The sequence below is a fragment of the Tachypleus tridentatus genome, chromosome 9 (genome assembly GCF_004210375.1).
Source record: "Tachypleus tridentatus isolate NWPU-2018 chromosome 9, ASM421037v1, whole genome shotgun sequence".
Classification (NCBI taxonomy): domain Eukaryota; kingdom Metazoa; phylum Arthropoda; class Merostomata; order Xiphosura; family Limulidae; genus Tachypleus; species Tachypleus tridentatus.
Genome location: NC_134833.1, coordinates 159,424,571 through 159,448,293, shown reverse-complemented (window position 1 = coordinate 159,448,293; position 23,723 = coordinate 159,424,571). Strand labels below are relative to the sequence as shown.

The following is a 23,723-nucleotide window of genomic DNA, read 5'->3' as shown; positions in this document are numbered from 1 at the left end:
ATATCACACTTCTAGTAATGTACTTCATATCACACTTCTAGTAATGTACTTCATATCACACTTCTAGTAATGTACTTCATACCACACTTCTATTAATGTACTTCATACCACACCTCTATTAATGTACTTCATATCACACTTCTAGTAATGTACTTCATATCACACTTCTAGTAATGTACTTCATATCACAGTTCTAGTAATGTACTTCATATCACACTTCTAGTAATGTACTTCATATCACACTTCTAGTAATGTACTTCATACCACACTTCTATTAATGTACTTCATACCACACCTCTATTAATGTACTTCATATCACACCTCTATTAATGTACTTCATATCACACCTCTAGTAATGTACTTCATATCACACCTCTAGTAACGTACTTCATATCACACTTCTATTAATGTACTTCATATCACACTTCTAGTAATGTACTTCATATCACACTTCTAGTAATGTACTTCATATCACACTTCTAGTAATGTACTGCATATCACACTTCTAGTAATGTACTGCATATCACACTTCTAGTAATGTACTGCATATCACACTTCTAGTAATGTACTGCATATCACACTTCTATTAATGTACTTCATATCACACTTCTATTAATGTACTTCATATCACACTTCTATTAATGTACTTCATATCACACTTCTATCAATGTACTTCATATCACACTTCTATTAATGTACTTCATATCACACCTCTATTAATGTACTTCATACCACACTTCTATTAATGTACTTCATACCACACTTCTATTAATGTACTTCATATCACACTTCTATTAATGTACTTCATATCACACCTCTATTAATGTACTTCATATCACACCTCTATTAATGTACTTCATATCACACCTCTATTAATGTACTTCATATCACACCTCTATTAATGTACTTCATATCACACCTCTATTAATGTACTTCATATCACACTTCTAGTAATGTACTTCATATCACACTTCAAGTAATGTACTTCATATCACACTTCTAGTAATGTACTTCATACCACACTTTTAGTAATGTACTTCATATCACACCTCTATTAATGTACTTCATATCACACCTCTATTAATGTACTTCATATCACACCTCTATTAATGTACTTCATATCACACCTCTATTAATGTACTTCATATCACACCTCTATTAATGTACTTCATATCACACCTCTATTAATGTACTTCATATCACACCTCTATTAATGTACTTCATATCACACCTCTATTAATGTACTTCATATCACACCTCTATTAATGTACTTCATATCACACCTCTATTAATGTACTTCATATCACACCTCTATTAATGTACTTCATATCACACCTCTATTAATGTACTTCATATCACACCTCTATTAATGTACTTCATATCACACTTCTAGTAATGTACTTCATACCACACCTCTAGTAATGTACTTCATATCACACCTCTATTAATGTACTGCATATCACACTTCTATTAATGTACTGCATATCACACTTCTATTAATGTACTGCATATCACACTTCTATTAATGTACTGCATATCACACTTCTATTAATGTACTGCATATCACACTTCTATTAATGTACTTCATACCACACTTCTAGTAATGTACTTCATACCACACTTCTAGTAATGTACTTCATACCACACTTCTAGTAATGTACTTCATACCACACTTCTAGTAATGTACTTCATACCACACTTCTAGTAATGTACTTCATACCACACTTCTAGTAATGTACTTCATATCACAACTCTAGTAATGTACTTCATATCACACCTCTATTAATGTACTTCATATCACACCTCTATTAATGTACTTCATATCACACCTCTATTAATGTACTGCATATCACACCTCTATTAATGTACTTCATATCACAGTTCTAGTAATGTACTTCATATCACACTTCTAGTAATGTACTTCATATCACACTTCTAGTAATGTACTTCATACCACACTTCTATTAATGTACTTCATACCACACCTCTATTAATGTACTTCATATCACACCTCTATTAATGTACTTCATATCACACCTCTAGTAATGTACTTCATATCACACCTCTAGTAACGTACTTCATATCACACTTCTAGTAACGTACTTCATATCACACTTCTAGTAATGTACTTCATATCACACTTCTAGTAATGTACTTCATATCACACTTCTATTAATGTACATCATATCACACTTCTATTAATGTACATCATATCACACTTCTAGTAATGTACTTCATATCACACTTCTATTAATGTACATCATATCACACTTCTAGTAATGTACTTCATATCACACTTCTTGTAATGTACTGCATATCACACTTCTATTAATGTACTTCATATCACACTTCTATTAATGTACTTCATATCACACTTCTAGTAATGTACTTCATATCACACTTCTAGTAATGTACTTCATATCACACTTCTAGTAATGTACTTCATATCACACTTCTATTAATGTACTTCATATCACACCTCTATTAATGTACTTCATATCACACTTCTAGTAATGTACTTCATATCACACTTCTAGTAATGTACTTCATATCACACTTCAAGTAATGTACTTCATATCACACTTCTAGTAATGTACTTCATACCACACTTCTAGTAATGTACTTCATACCACACTTCTAGTAATGTACTTCATACCACACTTCTAGTAATGTACTTCATACCACACTTCTAGTAATGTACTTCATATCACACTTCTAGTAATGTACTTCATATCACACCTCTAGTAATGTACTTCATATCACACCTCTATTAATGTACTTCATATCACACCTCTATTAATGTACTTCATATCACACCTCTATTAATGTACTTCATATCACACCTCTATTAATGTACTTCATATCACACCTCTATTAATGTACTTCATATCACACCTCTATTAATGTACTTCATATCACACTTCTATTAATGTACTTCATATCACACTTCTATTAATGTACTTCATATCACACCTCTATTAATGTACTTCATATCACACTTTTAGTAATGTACTTCATATCACACTTCTAGTAATGTACTTCATATCACACTTCTAGTAATGTACTGCATATCACACTTCTAGTAATGTACTGCATATCACACTTCTAGTAATGTACTGCATATCACACTTCTATTAATGTACTTCATATCACACTTCTATTAATGTACTTCATATCACACTTCTATTAATGTACTTCATATCACACTTCTAGTAATGTACTTCATATCACACTTCTAGTAATGTACATCATATCACACTTCTATTAATGTACTTCATATCACACTTCTATTAATGTACTTCATATCACACTTCTAGTAATGTACTTCATATCACACTTCTAGTAATGTACTGCATATCACACTTCTATTAATGTACTTCATATCACACTTCTAGTAATGTACTTCATATCACTTCTAGTAATGTACTTCATATCACACTTCTATTAATGTACTTCATATCACACCTCTATTAATGTACTTCATATCACACTTCTATTAATGTACTTCATATCACACTTCTATTAATGTACTTCATATCACACTTCTATTAACGTACTTCATATCACACCTCTATTAATGTACTTCATATCACACTTCTATTAATGTACTTCATATCACACTTTTAGTAATGTACTTCATATCACACTTCTAGTAATGTACTTCATATCACACTTCTAGTAATGTACTGCATATCACACTTCTATTAATGTACTTCATATCACACTTCTATTAATGTACTTCATATCACACTTCTATTAATGTACTTCATATGACACTTCTAGTAATGTACTTCATATCACACTTCTAGTAATGTACTTCATATCACACTTCTAATGTACTTCATATCACACTTCTATTAATGTACTTCATATAATACTTCTATTAACGTACTTCATATAATACTTCTATTAATGTACTTCATATCACACTTCTATTAATGTACTTCATATCACACTTCTATTAATGTACTTCATATCACACTTCTATTAATGTACTTCATATCACAGTATTAGTTTCCTACAGAAATCATTTTGTTTCACATCTGGACTTTTGTATCCATTTCTAATATGGCATCCCTCTTGTATTATGAGCATTTTTGTTTCAATTCTGTTTTTTTTTCTTATAGTCTTCCCAACACAGATTAGCCTTGTAGACTGAATATACTGATTACTCTTGTTTTAAATGTTGTTGTTTTTCACATACTAATGTTGTAATAGTCTCTTATATAGATTATTCCTTGTTTCTGATATGTTGCTTTTATGGAATTGGCAATTTTCTGGATTCCTTATAAGTCTTTGTTTGTAGTAATTTGTTGAGGCTTACTTGTTTAGAAATTAAAATTCCTTAAAACATAAACATGATAAATAGATCAACTTAAATTTTAATGAGCTCAAAATTCTTAACACTAGATAACATCACGATAATTGTATAATATTTTAACTTCCAAAGAAAATATAAGATCTATACATCACCAGTTTCACCAAGCTCAAACTTTCAGACGTCAGATTTCAACTAAAAATAAGTCTCCAGCACTACTTTTCATAACAACAAACTAGGCTATGTTTTTAAAATATTTTCTGCAACAACTGACTTACTTCTAGACCAATCATGTCTCACTGAAAACCATTTTTTATAAAACAGGTTGACAACAGTTTACAAACATTTAAAATTGATCGTCTTGTTTTGATATTTAATAAATACAGATATACCTGTACAGACCTCACGTACTCACTGATGGAAATGTTCAAAGTTGACTTTCCTTTATAGTTGTGTGGTTTCCAGGCAGGCTGCTGTTTTCGATAAGACATAACAAAAAATATACAAATAAAGTTTTCTCACACGTAACATATTAAGACTACACAAGTCTAACAACAACAAAATAAAAAATAAATCCACACGAGCTACCTCAATTGAATTAACTGTGCAACTTTTATGTACTCATATGAAGTCTTTATAGATTTGGCATAAGTAACTTTTGATATAACGTGTATATCTTCATGAAAGTTGACTGTCTTTCAGTATACAGTATAAGCATTTCACATACATAAAAAAATGATATTTCTTATTGAAGTACTTTTAATAAATTGAAAAAAAACATTTGTCCTTGAATATATTGAGTATTTGTTTGAATAATCCATGTGCAAAATGTTTTTGGTTTTTGAATTTCGTGCAAAGCTACACGAGGGCTATCTGTGCTAACCATCCATAAATTAGCAGTTTAAGACTAGAGGGAAGGCAACTAGTCATCACCATCTACTGTCAATTCTTGGGCTACTCTCTTACTAACCAAAAGTGGGATTGACTGTCACATTATAATGACCCTATGGCTGAAAGGGTGAGAATGTTTGGTGTGATGGGGATCCGAACTCACGACCCTCAGATTACGAGTCAAGTATGCTATCCACCTGGCCATGCTGGGCCCATTGTGCAGTGATTTCCATGTTATGATTGAAAATATTTTTATTTATCTCAAGAATCCCAAGTTTCATTCTCTGAAACCTCCTAATACATTTCAAATGCTTGTTTTCAGTAAAACCTCATTTCTTATTTGTTATTTTCTCTATCCTATCTACATATAGAATTGATCAATTTGACTGGCCCCATAACTACCAAAAAATAAAAAAATCTAAATAAATCCAAATTATCATTTGTTTTTCCTTCTTGAATAACTTCAGATATAACAAGAAATTACATATGTTCATTCTATGTAAATTTAAACTGGTAATAGTGCACATCCATTTATAATTAGATCTTATTGTTTTGTTGCACTTTGAACCATGTCTAACTACTGTTTGCACCATTTTAAGTTATAAATCAATTGGGGAACGTTCATATTACGTTACAGAATTACATTATACAGATACTCTGAGTTGCTTATGTGTGTGCCTTGTGAAACAGTTTTATTAAATTATTATTGGTTTTTACCTAAAGAGATTTCTATTTTTATATTTTAGTCACTTTTAAAATAGGTAAAGAATAGACATGATAAACAAGAAATAAAGTACTTATTTGAGTATTTTGTTTTTTTGTTATTGTCTGTTAAAGACTCTTAACCCTAGTTTTTTATACTAAATGTAGTAGTACATTAAATAATTTTTATTTAATTAAATAACATGCCAAAGAACAGACACTAATAACATGCAAAAATTGAACAATTACACATCAGTTTCACTTATAATACAGTTTGGTTAACATGGGAATCACAACAGTTAGCATGGATAAATTTGTAATGGCTCTTGTTGTATAGTTGGTTAGAAAGCTAGAAAATTGTGATTATTAGACGAAACTGTTTGAATTTGGCTACAGATCATACATAATTAAATGTTAGGGAAAAGAATTAACAAATCCTGAAAGAGAGGATGTCACAGGAGGGAGTCTTGATTTTCTGTTTGACAGTTCTGTAACCAAACAATACTGAAGGCTATACAAATTATGGTTTATCTTGATTTTCTGTTTGACAGTTCTGTAACCAAACAATACTGAAGGCTATACAAATTATGGTTTATCTTGATTTTCTGTTTGACAGTTCTGTAACCAAACAATACTGAAGGCTATACAAATTATGGTTTATCTTGATTTTCTGTTTAACAGTTCTGTAACCAAACAATACTGAAGACTATACAAATTATGGTTTGTCTGAACAATGATGATTTTATAGTGAATAAGTTGCATTTAATTTCATAGTTTCTTGAGAATGGTGGTGGAGATGAGCAGCTACCTAAAGAAAGCGTGTCATCTGAGTTAAACCAAGGATTTTCCCAAAGGAACTTTTTAAATATTGCTTTATAAAATTAAAGACTTAAAATTGATATGATATTAAATATGGATTATTAGTTAACATAAAACCTTGTGTGATGCACAGTAAAAATATATCTATGGTTAAAGCAGTAAATATTAATTTTATGTACCTTGTATGTTTTGACTAATATTAGAAAACAGCTACAAAATCACGAATACAATAAAGTTTGACACTCAAATCACTAACAGCTCATAAAAGATTTCAAAAGTGATAATGATAAAATAGAATTAAAGAATGAATGTCTCATGAAAACAAATTAAGAATAAAACGTGTTAAATTTTAACCCTTCAAGTGCCAAATACTTTCCTCCAATGGAGCAACTTATATTCCCATGTCTCGAGGTCTAACACATCACATATTCATCTTAAACAGTTGACTACAATCATTCTGTGTAACTAAGATTGTTTACTGAAATATTACTAATCTGTAGTGTTGAACTTTTCTTATGTAGTTTGAAAAGAAACATGGCACAGAAAATAACCTTGCCAAACCTCTAATTTTTCATGCATTCAAATGAAGTTAAACAATTTCTCAAAGTATTGATAGATGACAGCAACTGTTGGAGTGGCAGAATGCATTGTTCCAACAACATATGGTGGATGCACCACCAGTATAACTGAATTTATATGCACTGATGGTCAAAATCTTAAGGCCAATGAACATAAAGAAAAAATATGCTTTTTGCATTGTTAGACTCAACCACTTATTTGAGTAGAGCTTTGAAACATGAAAATAAGAAAAGGGAAAATAAAAATAAACCTTTTAGCACTTAACAGGGAAAATATGAAAGCTATCAAATTAGCCTAAATACTAGCTGGTCAAAAGTTTAAGACCATACCAAAAAGAAGTCCTAAACATGGCACAAAATGCCCAACAAGAGGTCTCAGTTGCGAGTTGCATGGCCATCATAGATTCCCTTGCCATCACCCCCAAAAAATTTCAACGTGGTTCAGTTCAGCCATACACGCTGGATGGTCCAAAACAATCATGTTATTTGCCATGAAAAAGTCCTTTGTCCTGCAGGCATTGTGGATTGCAGTATTGTCCTACTGAAAGATCCAGTCATTTCTACATAAGAGAGGGCCTTCAGTCAACATGCCAATGTAGCCAGCTGCTGTTTGATGCCCCTGTATAACCTGAAGCTCCATTGTTCCATGGAATGAGAAAGCACCCCAGATCATGATGGAACCTCCTCCACTGTGTCATCTAGAAAATGTCTCCTGTGGGATATTCTTATTGTGCTGGTAACATTGGAAGCCATCTGGACCATCCAGGTTAAATGTTTTTCCATCAGAGAACCTTCTTCCACTTTTCTATGTCCCATGTTTGGTGCTTCTCAGCAGAGTTTAACCGACCTCAACACCGGCAAAATTTTCTTGGGCCAACCACTTGAAATTCTCGTTCCGTATCTTCCGTATTAAGGGTCTTTTAAGACATTTACAACAGCAGTTTTATTACACCCAATCTCACCAGTGATGACACGTTGAGAGAGACTTTGCTTTTGCAGCTCAACAATTCTACCACGTTCAAACTCTGTTAACTTTTTAGCCTTTGCCATGTTTTTTACCCAATGTAACATAGGAGATGTCAGTGGGAGATGTTGACAACGCTAATACTTGAACACAAATTTTGTTACATGTTTAGAGATTAATGCTTCGTTTCAGTGTGGTCTTAAACTTTTGACCAGCTAGTATTTAGGCTAATTTCATAATGTTCACATTTTCCCTATTAAATGCTAAAAAAGTTTTTTAATTTTATTTTCCTTTTTCTTATTTTCATCTTTCGAAGCTCTACTCAAATCAGTGGTTGAGTCTAACAACGCAAAATGTATATTTTTTCTTTATGTTCATTTGCCTTAAGATTTTGACCAGCAGTGTATTACGACGTGGTGGTCATTCTGCCACTTGGACTAGCACATAAAGGGTTAAAGTACAATAAAAAAATAAAAATAAACTTTTAAAGAATGCAACAGACACAAACATGTTATGAGCAATCTTAAAAAAACAACTGATGATGTTAAATAGGCAAATTGTTATTTGTAATGTCATCTAACAATAAAAATGAAATCATAAATATTTGTAAATGTTAAAAATAACACAGTAAACAGTATTATCTGTAACAAAGACATATTCAAAGTTAAAAAACTACAAAAACAAAACAACCCAAATATTTTAAATTATTGTATTGGAATAGTGTAATAGTTTCACAACCATTTAGGGTTAACATTTAATCATATTTTGTGTTTCGCATTTTGAGAACTTAGTAATAAAAACTCCAAGGTATTATATTACTTACAGTTAGAGAAACTAAAGTAAATAATCTGAACTACTAATATATATCTAATGTTAAGTTTCACAGTATGAGACTTAAGTGATAAAAGATCCATCATGTTACTTCTTGTCAGAGAATCTGGAATGAACATTTTGAACTAACAATGGACATCTCCAGGAAGTTGTTTGCTTTGTTAGGACTTAATAAAACTGTTAATAACACCTCAAACGTTCTACACAATACTAAATTCTAAGAAATATCCTTAACTAATTTGATACTGAGAAAACTAAAAAGTGTTCTATCTGTTATATTCAATTCACTGTTTATTTTAGACTAAAGAAAACAAGATTTCATGAGCCATAATTATAAACCTTTCTGGATGGGCAAACTAGGTATTATATATAATCAGTTCTCCTCCAAATATTGTCTTAATGTGGGAGATAACTTCTCAAACACACTAGTGCAGGTAAGTTTAGACCATAGGGGGGTTTCTCCCCCCCCCTTTAGAAACCACAAAGTTAATACTACAAACTTTATCCAAATCTCTAAGTCTTAAATAACAGGTTATAATATAAACTGAAACAAGTTACTATATTTTTCCTTTTAAACAGTCTGCATTTTATTAGCACTTCTAATCAAATAGGTTATAATGCATGGAAAAAACAAATTCAAACTTTCAATGAAGATTTCAAAAATATTACAGATAATAATGGTTACTTTGTGATCCATTTTACTGGTCGGTTCATTCTGCACTGTTTGTAAATCATACACAGTTTGCCATTCAGTGTCACTAGGTTGGCCGAACGGCATGCTCAGAGTAATGAAGGACTCAATTTCATAACATTTCGGCATTGACGCCTGAAAAGAAAGTTCAAGCAAGTTTATCAAGAACTTTAAGGAAAGTTACACTGATAGAGTTTTATTGTTATTTTACTATATTAAACTGATATAACATATTATTGTAAAGTCAGCTTTTTGTCAGTACCTAACTTTGTGATTGAGACTTCCATCTTGATAATTTCATATAACAGACACTAATGATGTGACAGTCATCATCATTTTCATGACCAACATTCACTCCGAAATTGAGGACACAAGTAAACAAGTCTGCTGATAAACATTCTGATCACATCACATTTTAACCTTTATGTTTTTATAAGTGACATCTGTTATTGGTAATTAATATATTTTATTTATTTCTACACTCAGAAAAAAACAAACAATACCTCTTTCATAGTTGAGTAAACAGGTCCAGTAAAATTTGTTAGAGAGAGCAGCACTGAAAAGCCAACAGACACAGAAGGCCTGGTAAGATTTATAAAAAAAAAAGTTAGCTTTCTGCTTAATAAATCTTAAGAGAAATAGAGAGATAAATATATTAACACAAACATGTTGTATGTGTACTGATTATATTCCATAGTAGCTACACTATCTTTTCTAGAAATGGTTGTAATGGTTCAATATGCATTGTGCCAGCTACCTTCAATACAAATCCTTACAAGTTGCATTCCAAATCAATATTTTTCAAAGGTCTATTGATCTATCAATATATCCATAGTTTTCATTTTATTTTTTTTAACATACTGATTGTTAGATGTGCTTGAGTGACTACTTACAATGTTAAAAGACTAGGTTTCCTTCCTTCGTATATATTCTCTACCAGTGGAAGACAGCAGTATAAGACTCCATGCTAAATATGAAGCATACAGTTACACACACACATTAAACTTATTAAATAAAGCATGACAAATAGATAATTTATGTCAGCATTATATATGTTCTCAAATGTCATATGAAGTGCTCCTTCTGTATATTATGTCAAGAAGTCTAAATTTAAGAGAGAGAGACAGGGTTGCAATACTGCCAATAGTAACTGTCTGTTGAGAGTGCCACCTATTATATAATTATTATATTATATTATATAATGAAACTATTACATTTTACTCTTATTACAGAGACTCAATTATGATGGAATGAATGTATTTATAAACACACTAAATACAATGCCTTTTATCCTGATAACAGTCTTTCTACCTTTGTTGTTAACATCTATAGGTTATCTTGACAAGTAAAAATACTTGTGTCTGTAAATTATCTTAGCTTCATAAAGAAACGAATGTATACTCCTCATTTCCTTGTATTATTTTTTATTTAAATATAAACAAATGTATACTCCTGAGTTCCTTGTATTATTTTTATTTGAATATAAACGGGAAGTTTAAATAATTTATTAACAACACCTGGTGTTGGAATCTAAATTACAAAATAAAATTACTTCTTATTTCTATCATTAACGATCGACAGAGAGGAGCTTATGAATTATTTTCTTTGGCATAGGATCTAGTTTAAAAATTTCTGTTAAATTAGTTACTTTCATTTTACATTTTTTCTGTATCTTGAGAAACAGAGAAAATAAATAATAAATTTTTTTTCAAGTGCAAGAAGAACCTTCAGAAACTTCCAACAGAAGGAATAACCTATTCAGAAAATCCCTTCCCAGTTCTGACTTTCAAAGTGTAAACGTTACACAAAAACAATTAACTCAATATGTTCCATTAATGTTTCTTAAACTGTTTGCTTGCACTCACATTTACCCATAATACATTATTCATCTTACAAACCTTGAAATAAAATAAATCATTTAAAGGGTGATGCGTGATAAACGTAGCATTAAAAACTAAACTGAAGTCAAAACATTCCCCTGCTGGTTCTCATGCTACCTCGCTGCAAAGTAGAGTCACACACACCCAGTTTAAGACAGTAGATCACATGATAAGAATGCTATCTAACAGCTTCAGAATTTTCAAAGTACGTGTAATAACAAATTACATTTCAACAAAGTTTCACCGAGCTAGAGAAAAACGTCTTTCAAACTCAACTTTATTTGTGAATATTCTGGATTATGTTTTCATATGTCTATTATTAAAACCCCAATATAGTAACTAACAAGAATACTTTGAAGGGCCAACCTTCAACTGGACAGAAACAAATTCTTGTTTCCAAGTTCACTAATTCTGAATCCACTGAGTCAGATATTCACTCAATACCTATCTAACAAAGAAAGAATTTTCAATTTACTCTCCATACAATATGGTATTTACTTATGAAAGGTTACATACAATAAACGATGCTAACTTATTATGCAGAACACTCACGTGATCCAAGACTAACACAGGCCACAAATCTCCTTCAGATGTCTTTACCTCCATAACAGGAAGCTGGACTTGTTTATCTGCATTATCTCTTGATTTGTAAAACTTAGAAACAAAATTAGAAAAAATATAGCTTGAAATAATGTATATATATTTACAATAACAATCTTTAAGTATTTAAAAAGTTAGCCAATACAGTCAGCACCCACACATGCCATAATTGTCAAACCATAAGATGCACCTTTTTCTGGAAAATAACTCACCTAAATGTTCCTTACATTTTATGCTCTGAAGTTTACCCCAGTTGTAAAGTTCTGAGTGACATCACTAATTGATTATGCTAAGCAACCTTAAATTAATTACAAATAATAAACAGAAATCGTGTGCCCTATTCCTATTACTTGAATATTCAGAACAGTGGAAAACAGTAATAATGATAAACTCTAATCTCTGTCAGTTGATTATTTTGATGATATTAACCCTAATTTAGATCAGTCAATGTAATCAATATTTATAGATATTGATTAGTCAAGCTGATCACCCAGCTTCACTCATACATTGTTTATAGACAGAAAACAAGAGATAATGATATATTTCCAATCTGTTATTAAAACCTAAGGGTGTTCTAACTTTAATGTTGCATAACTGAGCAAAATTTTTCAAAGCAGTGACGAATCCAAAATTTAAAGGTAAAATTATCTCCAATGACTAAGTACTCTCAAGTTTTATATCACCAGCTCATAATTACTGATGAAGGTTATTATTAAAACTATAGGACTCTGAAGAAAGCATGTGCAAGAATTTTAAATTATGTGCACTTAAACAAGGCCATAAGTATGTCGCTGCACACTGCTAAGATGTTTCCTCAAATTAATATTTTTGTAGTTGGACATATGGAGGAAAACTGAAGTGAATGAAAATTAATGTATTTTTATTTTTTTACATAAAAGTAATTTTTAAATATTCTTAGAATTCTGTGTATTATCTTACTAGATTACATCACATATAATCATATGAAAAGCTATATATACCAAAATGAACAATAACCATGATATGAATACAAGTTTAATAATTATCCTAACAATAGTTGAACAGTAAGATTGTTAAGACCGAGTTAAACATTCAATAATTACATCTTTACCTCAGATGTATTCCCTTGAAGTCCAAGTCCATGCAGGAGTGATCGAGCAAACACTTCATTACTTGGCAGTGGAACATAGGAGCTTGACAGTTTCTGCTTTGCACGTTTCTCAACAGTTACAAATTTTCTATGTAAAAGCAACAAAAGCTCTTGATAAATCTTTTAAATTATTCTTACATCTTGAACTAGAAAAAAGAAGTAAGTTTATGCATTAATTTCACAAACTCGTGCCATCAATTATGAAAACATGCATCACAATGTCATTTGATATTCAAGTTTTATTCTATGCTTGTGTAACAGATACACTCGGTGACAGAGCATATCTTGTTATAAAAATATTCCTGTTGTTGTTTTCAACACTTGGATTAACTTTGAAAAGAAACAATTAAGTTCATTGAAATGTTTTTACTAAAACTATTTGACATATTATGCTACTCAACTTTAAGTAGCCAGTCAGTTTTTACTAATATTACTTTACATTAAAGTATCAACACTGACCATTATCAAACACAACAGTTGGAAATACACATAATAACTAAAAATATCAAGTTTTATTACAAGTTCATTTATGTCATTTTAATAAAGCTGTAACAAAAAGAGGAAACCAGTGTGGCATGCTCATACTTAAAATAAAGATGATAAACTTATTAGCAGCCACAGAAGTAAAACATTTTGAAGTGTACTTGCTTGAAAAATACCTGCAGTAAATTATTTTTCCAAATGACACGGATGACAAAGACACAATCCATAAAGCTCTGACGCTCATGTTGGATAAAAGTCCCGAAAACTTGTTTCAAAACAGTTTAATCTGACAAAATAGAGGTGAAACAGTCAAAACTTATTCACACAAGTTCAGTGTTCTGTTATGTAACTTCTAATTTATTCAAACACTTAGCTTGTAAAGTTCAAACCTTGGGTACGAAGACACTACAAACTTACAGATCTCATAAACCTATTATCTGAAAGATGCTAAATGTTTAATGTTCTTACCAGTATTTGCAAATATTTGTTTTATACAGTTTAAATGTTACTAATCACCTTGCCACTCTAACAAACATCCCATGGGCAGTTTTTGAAACTCCCAATGATTTGAAGTAACTCAATCTGTACCTCTAGGCTTTCTACCTCCACAGGCAGTAAGTTAAAGTTAATACTTTTCCACAATAAGGTGGCATAAACTTACCACAGCACACCAGTTAAGGTTTTCCAAAGTTTTATACAAAATTATGACAGCCTAACTACTTACAAAAATAATAAAATAGATCCCACAACTCTGTTTTTCTCCACCATTTCTGGACATATACAAAAACTTTCATGCTTTTATCAAACACACATAAATTATTACAATCGACTTTACAACACAGTTTCTTCCTTTGCACGCACACACAAGATACATTTTCTATATCCTACATGTTACTTTACCCTTATCAATGCTAAAATTCATTTATCATAGATCAGTTTCTTCAGTCATTGCATATTTTGAATCCTCGATCTACATATTTTCAATACTCGGTGTTTTTACACTTAAAAGGTATGAAAAATAAAATGTTTTTAATTTAAATGTCTTTAAACGTTTTTCTCAAGATATGGAAATTGAGATTTTTATAGTGGTTTTTAACTTATAACTGCAGGTCAGCTGATGATATCGATCATACAATTAACATGAATACATATTGTTTATGTATCTATAGTGTATACTAAAGATAAAGTTGATAAGAGGTTAGATTTTTATTGCACGACCATTAACAACTCACTGTAGCATATATCCTCATTAGCACTATAATTTGATCTTGAATTAACTTTCAGTTTTCCTTAGTTCACATTAATTCTTCACATCCCACTAAAGTCTGGACCAATTTTCAGGACCATTCAGTTGTTTTCACAGAAATTAACAGGAACATGTCATAAGACATTTATTTTTTTATTTCTTTACACAAACTAGTCACAGTGGTAATGCCACACATGCAAGAATATATCTTTGTAATTATTTCAATATATTTTCATACAAAAAGTACAGTATGAAAATTCTTCTTTTTTGGATAAAAAAGAACTAAACTTAGATAGCACTGTATATAGGGTATATAATACCTTAAAGAAACATTTTCCAAATACTCAGTTTTTTCCCAAGCAAATTGGTTTTTATCAGCAAATTCATAGATTTTTATGAAAGTCACACTGTTGTCCATATAATTGAAATAATAAAAACGGTATCATTAGAAACCCCTCATGAAAATCATAAGCATCATTTTTTAATTATAATAGTGCCCATTTATCAAAACTGTTTCCTATTTACTTTTTCTGTTCAAGCCAATTTTCAACTGTTATTTTAAGTTGTTTTGCTTATTTCATTTCCACAAAAATCTTATTAACTTATTACGGAACCTTAACAAAAGCTACCGATGTTTCAAGAAAGAAATCTAAACATCAACAGGGCTAATCTCACTCGGACAATGAAGAAACTAATTACGAGTTCCATAAATTTCTAGTTCTACAAACACGCTAACAAACATTTATCACTTTACGCAAAACAGCGACCCTGGCCAAGAACTTGAAGAAAGTACACAATTAACAAGGTACGTCAAGTCTCCTCTACAAAACTACTTTTAATTAACTGAAGCTTTCCATAATTATGTTCAACTGTTAAAATAAAACGTATTTTACTTACTTCACATCACGCCTTCTCGTTTATGTCAACTTGATAACAAGACAGCTGTCTTGGCCTGACATCTGACGGTACGTATCTGAATTTTAAGAATGTTATTTTTAAGTGCTATCTTACAAATTGGGAGGCCCGGCATGGCGAAGCGTGTTAAGGCGTGCGACTCGTAATCTGGTTATCTATTAGCCGTCCCTAATTTAGCAGTGTAAGACTAGAGGAAAGGCAGCTAGTCATCACCACCCACCGCCAACTCTTGGGCTACTCTTTTACCAGCGAATAGTGGGATTGACCGTAACACTGTAATGCCCCCACGGCTGAAAGGGCGAGCATGTTTGGCGCGATGGGGATGCGAACCCGCGACCTCAGATCGCCCTCCAGTAGCTTTGCGCGAAATTCAAAACAAACAAGTAGCAGCGTCAATTGATGCTGATCGACCTTTAAAGGTTAATTTTTCTCTTAAATTCCACTCTCTTATCTTTTGAGTACTCTCCCCTCTACTGGCACAGTTGTACGTTTGCTGACTTACAACACTCAAAATTTTCGTGATAAGAAGAGCACAGATAGCCTATTGTGTAGCTTTGAGCTTAACTTTAAAAACAAACAAACGTATTTCATGATCATCATTTTTTTCTTATAAGTTTCTTTTTGGTTTTATTTTAATTTTTTATCTTATTCTTCGTGGCCCTCTTTTAACAATTCTCTGATGTCAAGTAATGCTTCGATATCTCTTGTCTGACCTAGTTGCTACGTAAATTTGTTGAAGTTAAACCAAGGTACATTTTGTTTTCATGAAAATAATTCCAGTTCTTACACAAGTGTTGTAACGTTGTTCTTCGTTGGGCAGGCTCATTTAACTTATTTGATGAATATAATTCACTGGCCAGCCCAAGTGATGATAAAATAGCTTATTTTTCATCAGAAGCGTTTAATATATAACGTTCATTTTTCATTGAGTAAATATTACCTTTTTTTTTTTTGTAGATTAAATAAATTTTATTTTAATATATCTTTTGTGTTTGCAATTTGAGATGCCCAGTTTTACGTATTGGTGTGTTATGCTTTGATGCTCTTTATCCGCAAAAGAGTAGACGTGATGTTGTTCTTTTTTATAGATAATATTAAATCATCAGGTGAAAACATTTAACGTCGAGTTCACTTAATAAGACGAAATAATTTCTTCCTCCTTTAAACTTTTCTATTAGCTGAAATTATTTTTAATTTGTCGTAAATCATGTAGGCCTACATTTGAAATGACATTATACCTCTTTGACAACAGTACTAGGACTTATTTACAATTAATCTACTTAATTATATGAATTAGCGTTACGACTTTTTTTCTCTCTCTCTCAAGCAGCTTGATGCTTCATGGAACATGGTATTTTTGTAATTTATTCTTGTTTTAAATATTTCTATGAATAACTGAAACATTACGTTATCAAAACGCTGTAACCACTTCTAGCAGACAAATTACAATTTTATAGCTTAAAATAACAGATCAACACAAGTCATTGTTAAACTTGAATTTTAAATGTTTTCACTGTTAAAAGGTTTTCTTCGTATTCTAGTTTCCTTTCACTTAACTTTATGATGTGGTTTTGTGTTAGTCTGTGTAAATGGACAAAGTATTTCTGCAGTTTGTTCATTTCTTTCTTTTGTTTTTATGGTTTGTGCATATTATTCTTCATTGTTAAAGGTTTTTGTACTTTTATTTATGTGGTTTTATCTAATTAAAAAGAGAACTTTATATACAAACCACTAGATTTTGAACTGAAAATTATATTGCATTATGAAAAATTAAAGTTCAAAAATAGGGGTCGCTAAATGATATTGTCAAAAGAAAGCAAGTCTAAATGTCGAAAGCAGTTAAATTCGTATAGCCAGTTCAATTAAGAGTTAGTGAAAAAAGACATAGGTTAGGGATATCAGATTATGCTTCTGTGGAGATTAAATCCTGAGAAAGGAAAATCAGTCAGGCATCAAACATACTCTCCTTATTTCTTGATCAAATCTGCTGTTGTTAGAGGTTACATCTGTTGTATACTGGTCGGCTTTGCTTTAAAATACCACATCGTTGTTGCAGTGCGAGTTGCCTTCTCCAAAAAATATCTAATGATATAAATGAATAACGTTTGCAGCTCAGATAATTAGTTACTTGATAATGTCCGAAATCATAATAAAGATAAATGCGCTTATTTTCAGTAATTTTGCTCTTAGTTACCAAACAGTGAAGACGTAAATCTTTAATTTAGGCCTACGTGATTCATCACGTTTTGTAACGGTGTAAGTTAAGACAGACGACACTGCTACAGCTATTTCAATTGTTAGTGTTTCGAAATGTTTAAGATATCTTACAGTCAAAGTGCACTTGGAAATACCATGAAAATGAAGGGCAAAATAAGACACGTTGTTTACATATTAAAGTAAACATACTTAAGAGATGTGTCTGAGAAGTTAAACTTTAGTTTATCGACTCTCGATTTTGTTATTGTTGCTCGGAATAGATACGATATCAAGCACAACGTTGGACAAAACTACATTTATTCTAGTTGCTTAAACATACTTATAGGAAGTCTTAAATATTTACATTAATAGAATTGACTGGTTCTTCACAAAGTATATAGTTTACGTACTTATTTGTACAATCTCTCACCTTAAAATAAAATGATAAAATATTGTAAAGTTCACACCAGTTTGAACAATTATGAATTAATTTTTTTTACACTTAGACTAAGTAGAATTTTTGGACAAACACATCTACAGATCGTATAGGTGTTCATACAGATCAAATTTAGTTCTCTGTGTGGTCATTAGCCGGATCAAGTGGGATTTACACTTCCATCCGTATTTTGTTTGGTTCGTTTTTGTTGTTTTTTTTTTCAAATTCAATCGCTAACTTTTGTATTTGGTGATATCCTGCTCCCCAAAGGCTTGTAATAATTGGAATACATAGGTTCACCAGTATGGTACATTATGTATGGAACATTTGCTTTCAGCGATGTTTGCAGATCTTAAACTAAATACTTTTGTGTTAGTGTAAATTTTCGCATTTTAAGACTTATAATAATTTAACAACCGTAATAACACGCGGCATACAATATTACTGTTTTCTAAGTGATTGTCCAGTTGGAACACCAAAATGATCTATTTATAGATGTGTTATATCTCAAAATTCTATTTGATCTGGGTGTAAAACGGAATTATTTTTTCCTCAGACGTTTCGTTTATAGGATGGCGTTCGTGGGTTAGTAGGGTTATGATATAAAACGTTATAAATTTTGCGTAGGATAATATTAAATTACGCAGACAGAGATCGTAAAGGCTGTTTTGCCCTATCAAATGATGATAAAATTATAATTACTGAGGAACTAAGCTGTTGAAGAAAGATGATGATGGACAAAAATAAGAAATCTCAGTTTTGGATATTCGCCTGTTTTCGGCTTTGTGACGCTCTGAATAGCTGAAAAGCGGCATATATACCGGAAATAGAGCTCTTCATATCTAGCTTCTGATGAACCGTAGAGGAACAAATGCAGATTACTTTTGTATTGATTTAATATGGATGTCCGTGCCATCCATACATAGAGTGTACTAAGAAACTCAGACAAGTGTGAACTTAATAACTGATAATATCGATTGATTTTAACTTATGGTCAGTTTATATTTTCTCGATTATAAGAAAACTTGAATGCAATAATTTTCGAGCAACAAATATATTCTGGGCGGAGTGCTTCCTTAGAAGGAAATTGTTCCATTTACTGATTTACGTACAATGAACACGTAGAATATATACGTCTGTGGAAACAAGAAAACTAGACTGATGATACAAGCTTTATATTTATTTGCTTAATTCTGAACTTTAGTTCGTAAGTACAAAATATTTTGATCAATGAATAACACAAAATATTGAATTCGTTATGTAACCCAGAAATTGCTGAAATATAACGAATTGTTTTTAAAGATTTCTATTTAAACCTATATTGAACTGCGTGAAAATCATGTGTCATTATTGTTACTTTAAAACGTAAAATGTGCACGCTCTATAAATATTCTTTTATTTCATCAGTTTGTTCATAAGTTTTGACGTCAGCAGACGATTCATGACATAAGCTCTTAAACGACTAGCTCCCGATTGGCACAGCAGAATGTCTGCGGACTTACACCGCTAGAAACCAGGTTTCGATACCCCTGGTGGGCAGAGAACAAATAACCCATGGTGCAGCTTTGTTCTTAATTAAACAAAAACAAACTTAAACGACTAAATTAGATTCGGAATTTAGAAAAAACGAATTAAAATACTGATTTCAGAATACTATATGTTCCTCACTCCCGATTTTTTCAGGACCAGAAATTCAACTGTCCAAAAACTGAAACTTTTTTTAATGCTGATAAAATACATACATTTCGTATTTCGAAACACCGGAAGCCGGATCATCAAATATTTCTGTAAACTTGTAACTTGAATTAACACGAAGCTCTTTCAAAACGTGTTTTTTTTTAATGTAAACGTTTTAGTCCCAAAAATCCGGATACTTTAACAAGAGCCCCCTAGTGGCTCAGCAGTATGTCTGCGGACTTACAACGTTAAAAACCGGGTTTCGATAAATGTGATGGGCAGAGCACAGATAGCCCATTGTGTAGCTTTGCGCTTAATTCAAAAAAACAAACAAACAAACCACTTTAACAAGAAATAAATACATTTTTAGCGTTAAGAAAGTTGAGGATAAGTTTAATCTATCACAAAAGAGACACACAAAATTACAATACTCACTGAGAAGTAAGTACACAAGTTTAGCTTGATATCAGTAACACATTCTACCAATTAGTTTGGTTTATTGAACAGAAACGTGAAAGACTTATAACGACTCTTTGCCAACGAAATTGTTTTACAAAATAATCCTAACAATTTTTTTCATGACCAAATATCACTATTTTTAATCACACGTCTTACCTTATCTCAGTAAACGCCACACAAGCATTTCCAGAGGAATCAAAGCGCAGTCAAACAGGGCCACGAAGAGCATATACTTTTGTCAAATTGCGCTTTGGTTGATTTAATCAACAAGCAAGTGTTCCTGATAAATAGGAGATTGACCAATCAGCTAAAGCTAATCGTGTGATTTTTTAAGAAATGAAAATAGTATTGCCATTGTACTTCTACCCTGTTGAATCTAAAATCAACGTTGAAAATGTTTATTTAAGTGCTAACGTGGAATGTCCAAGAAGGTGTCGCCACCTACTGGTACTTAAGATCGCGACAAATTGGGTACTTTTATTTTTTGGCCTGAGAAGTTAATCCCGAGGCAGTTTGTGACTGTAAGTGCACCTTTGATGCTAATATATCATTGATAAATTTCGGATCTACGACAGAATTACCTATATCTCCCAGCGACCGTCCCCAATTTAGCAGTGAAAGACTAAACGGAATGCAGTTATTCAACACCATGTACCGGCAATTCTTAAACTGTTCTAATACCAAGGAATATTGGGATCGACCATCACATTATAACGCCTCACGTCTGAAAGGGCGAGCATGTTCGACTACAGGAAGTAGAACGTTTTAACCACCAAATCGTGTCAGGTCCAAACATTCGTTACAGTTTCATTCAACGTTCTTTTACGATACCATATTTGAAAATTTATAAATGCACTAATTAAAAACACGCAGTTTCGACAATAAAAAACAAACAACATCTTATACTCTAAGGCTAAATATCGGGTGAATTCAAAATGAACTCAAATATGATCTTCCTCACGTTTGGATGTTCAGACTTCGATTATGTTCTCAAAAAAAAATGAAAAAAGAATATCTTATAAAATAAGTTACATTAATGGAAGTTATTCAAGAACTGCTACTGCTGGTGAGGTCTTTGGAACAACTGAAACATTTTTTGTAGGCTTGTCTGTATTCTTGGCTCATTAAGACATAGATGATAGGGTTGATACAAGAACTGAAGTAAATCGAGACGTAGCCGAGAATGTTGATCACTGGTAGGTCATCCTCTTTTCTGGTTATCTTAATTATAGTTACCGGAAGATAACATATGACGAAAGTGAAGAAGATGACCAGAATCATTCGCAGAAGCCTGATGTCTTTGGTCAGTTGTTTTTTCCTTTTACCAGAAATTTCTGATGATGATGTGTGGAACTTTTCGCGGAGCTGTTGGAGCAGTATCCTCGGTGACTTGGGGCCTCCTTCCATTTTGCCTCGTGTTTCGGGTGTGATGTCTGGTCGTTCTTTGACGTTCCTGTGAGCTTTTCGAACGACCCAAAATATTCGAGAGTAACAGATGACAAAAGCTAGAGATGGCATGACAAAAGCAAACACGTACAAGAAGACCTTTGGTGAACGACCATTAACCTTCAGGATGGTGCACGTTCCGACATTAGGATCGAATCCAAATTTCCCCCAAACTTTAAGAAGAGGCGGGAGTAGACAGACGAAAGAAAACAGCCAGATTAATGCCACCATAAGCGCAATCCAGTGTTTTTTGTAAACACTTTTATACTTCTGTGGATGAACTATAAGCACATAACGATTAACTGTTATTGCCACAACAGACAACAAGGATACGGCGACGTTGGAATATCGAATCAATGGAAAAAGCACACACAACGCGTCTCCATGAACCCATCTACCTCTGAGGAACGTTGAAGCCGAAAGAGGGATAGAAAAAGAGCAAAAGATGGCGTCTGCAACACACAGGTTGATAATAAATGTTGTTGTGGCATTTCTGAGCCGCGGACTTCGAGCCAGTGCCCCGATAGAGATGAGGTTTCCTGGGATTCCAATGATAGAGAAAGCAATGCAACACGCAGCTCCAAAGTTAAGTAAAGCGGGCGGATATTCATGGAACAAAGTTACAATGGCGTCGGTTATATTGGATTGACCTGGGTTACTAATATTTTCATAGTTTGAGAAGAACGTAGCGGTTCCTCGCTGGCTTGTGTTATTCTCAAGGTCTTTGTTGCCGTCAGTTTCCAGTACTGGCATAATGGCTAAGCCTAATATCAAACCCTTACAAATAGAAAGCATGTTAAGTGGTGAGAAACTTTCTCTGAAGTACTGAGTTATTTTCCATCGTCCTTTCGTCCTTTAACACAACAACGCATGTAAGTTATATTTTCCTCTTACGCTCTAGAAACAATTCGTGTCAATACAGTAAACCACAGATGAACAACAGCTGTCTAAATCTATACTGTTGTGGTGTATATAGTATTGTATCCCAGCCAATCCTACTATCGTATAGGCGGGTCTGGGAAAGACCCATTTCCTTTCAACTTTGGACGGCTAGTTATCATTTCCGTGAAGCGTATCCGATAACTTTAGGATGTAAAAAAATTCCTAGTTTTAATGCTATGCACACGTACAATGGTGTATCATAATATAATGCTATTGGACATACACTTACTATCAACAGTTCGTTTAACACGTTAAGCAAAAATAAACAAAAACGTTGTTAACGTGCTGCATCTGAAGAACTTTAAAGTATTTTTAACACATCTAAATACCTTCATAATACAACAACGTGGTTAAAGTATCTTTCATAACAGAGCAACGTAGTTAAGTATGTTCAGGAAATAATATCAGATTCCTCTTTCTAAAGCTATTCTAAAAAGAAAATAATATTGATTTTGCTCTGAGTGTGTTTATGTCGACTGTATGATTCAAGACTGGGCTGTATTATCGTGTGTTATGTTGT

At 32.2% G+C, this 23,723-nt stretch overlaps 2 protein-coding genes across 7 annotated transcripts in view; both read right to left on the bottom strand.

Moving 5' to 3' along the window:
- The window catches only part of LOC143226797 (AP-5 complex subunit mu-1-like), a 29,118-nt gene extending 12,949 nt beyond the window's left edge, over nucleotides 1-16,169 (bottom strand). For 2 of the 6 annotated variants that reach the window (XM_076458211.1, XM_076458212.1), the window contains exons 1-8: nucleotides 16,032-16,050; nucleotides 15,453-15,556; nucleotides 13,365-13,491; nucleotides 12,227-12,328; nucleotides 10,688-10,761; nucleotides 10,298-10,376; nucleotides 9,789-9,929; nucleotides 4,711-4,791 (exon numbers count right to left, since the gene is read on the bottom strand). In XM_076458211.1, the coding sequence (XP_076314326.1) occupies nucleotides 4,711-4,791; nucleotides 9,789-9,929; nucleotides 10,298-10,376; nucleotides 10,688-10,761; nucleotides 12,227-12,328; nucleotides 13,365-13,491; nucleotides 15,453-15,550 (702 nt within the window). In that variant the 5' untranslated portion in view covers nucleotides 15,551-15,556; nucleotides 16,032-16,050. Of the gene's footprint in view, nucleotides 1-4,710; nucleotides 4,792-9,788; nucleotides 9,930-10,297; nucleotides 10,377-10,687; nucleotides 10,762-12,226; nucleotides 12,329-13,364; nucleotides 13,492-14,062; nucleotides 14,173-15,452; nucleotides 15,562-16,029 lie in introns of those variants that run through there. The other 4 variants (XM_076458213.1, XM_076458215.1, XM_076458214.1 and 1 more) reach the window with 4 other exon arrangements.
- Nucleotides 16,170-19,844: 3,675 nt separating this feature from the next.
- LOC143226798 (G-protein coupled receptor moody-like) lies at nucleotides 19,845-23,238 on the bottom strand. The gene has a single exon (XM_076458218.1). It carries the CDS (start codon nucleotides 23,054-23,056, stop codon nucleotides 21,863-21,865), a length of 1,194 nt encoding a protein of 397 aa, XP_076314333.1. The 5' UTR covers nucleotides 23,057-23,238; the 3' UTR covers nucleotides 19,845-21,862.
- Nucleotides 23,239-23,723: the final 485 nt, after the last annotated feature.

What these genes read in the sequence shown, in the direction of transcription:
- LOC143226798 (XM_076458218.1), bottom strand. Translation starts at nt 23,056, where the DNA reads ATGCTTTCTATTTGTAAGGGTTTGATATTAGGCTTAGCCATTATGCCA.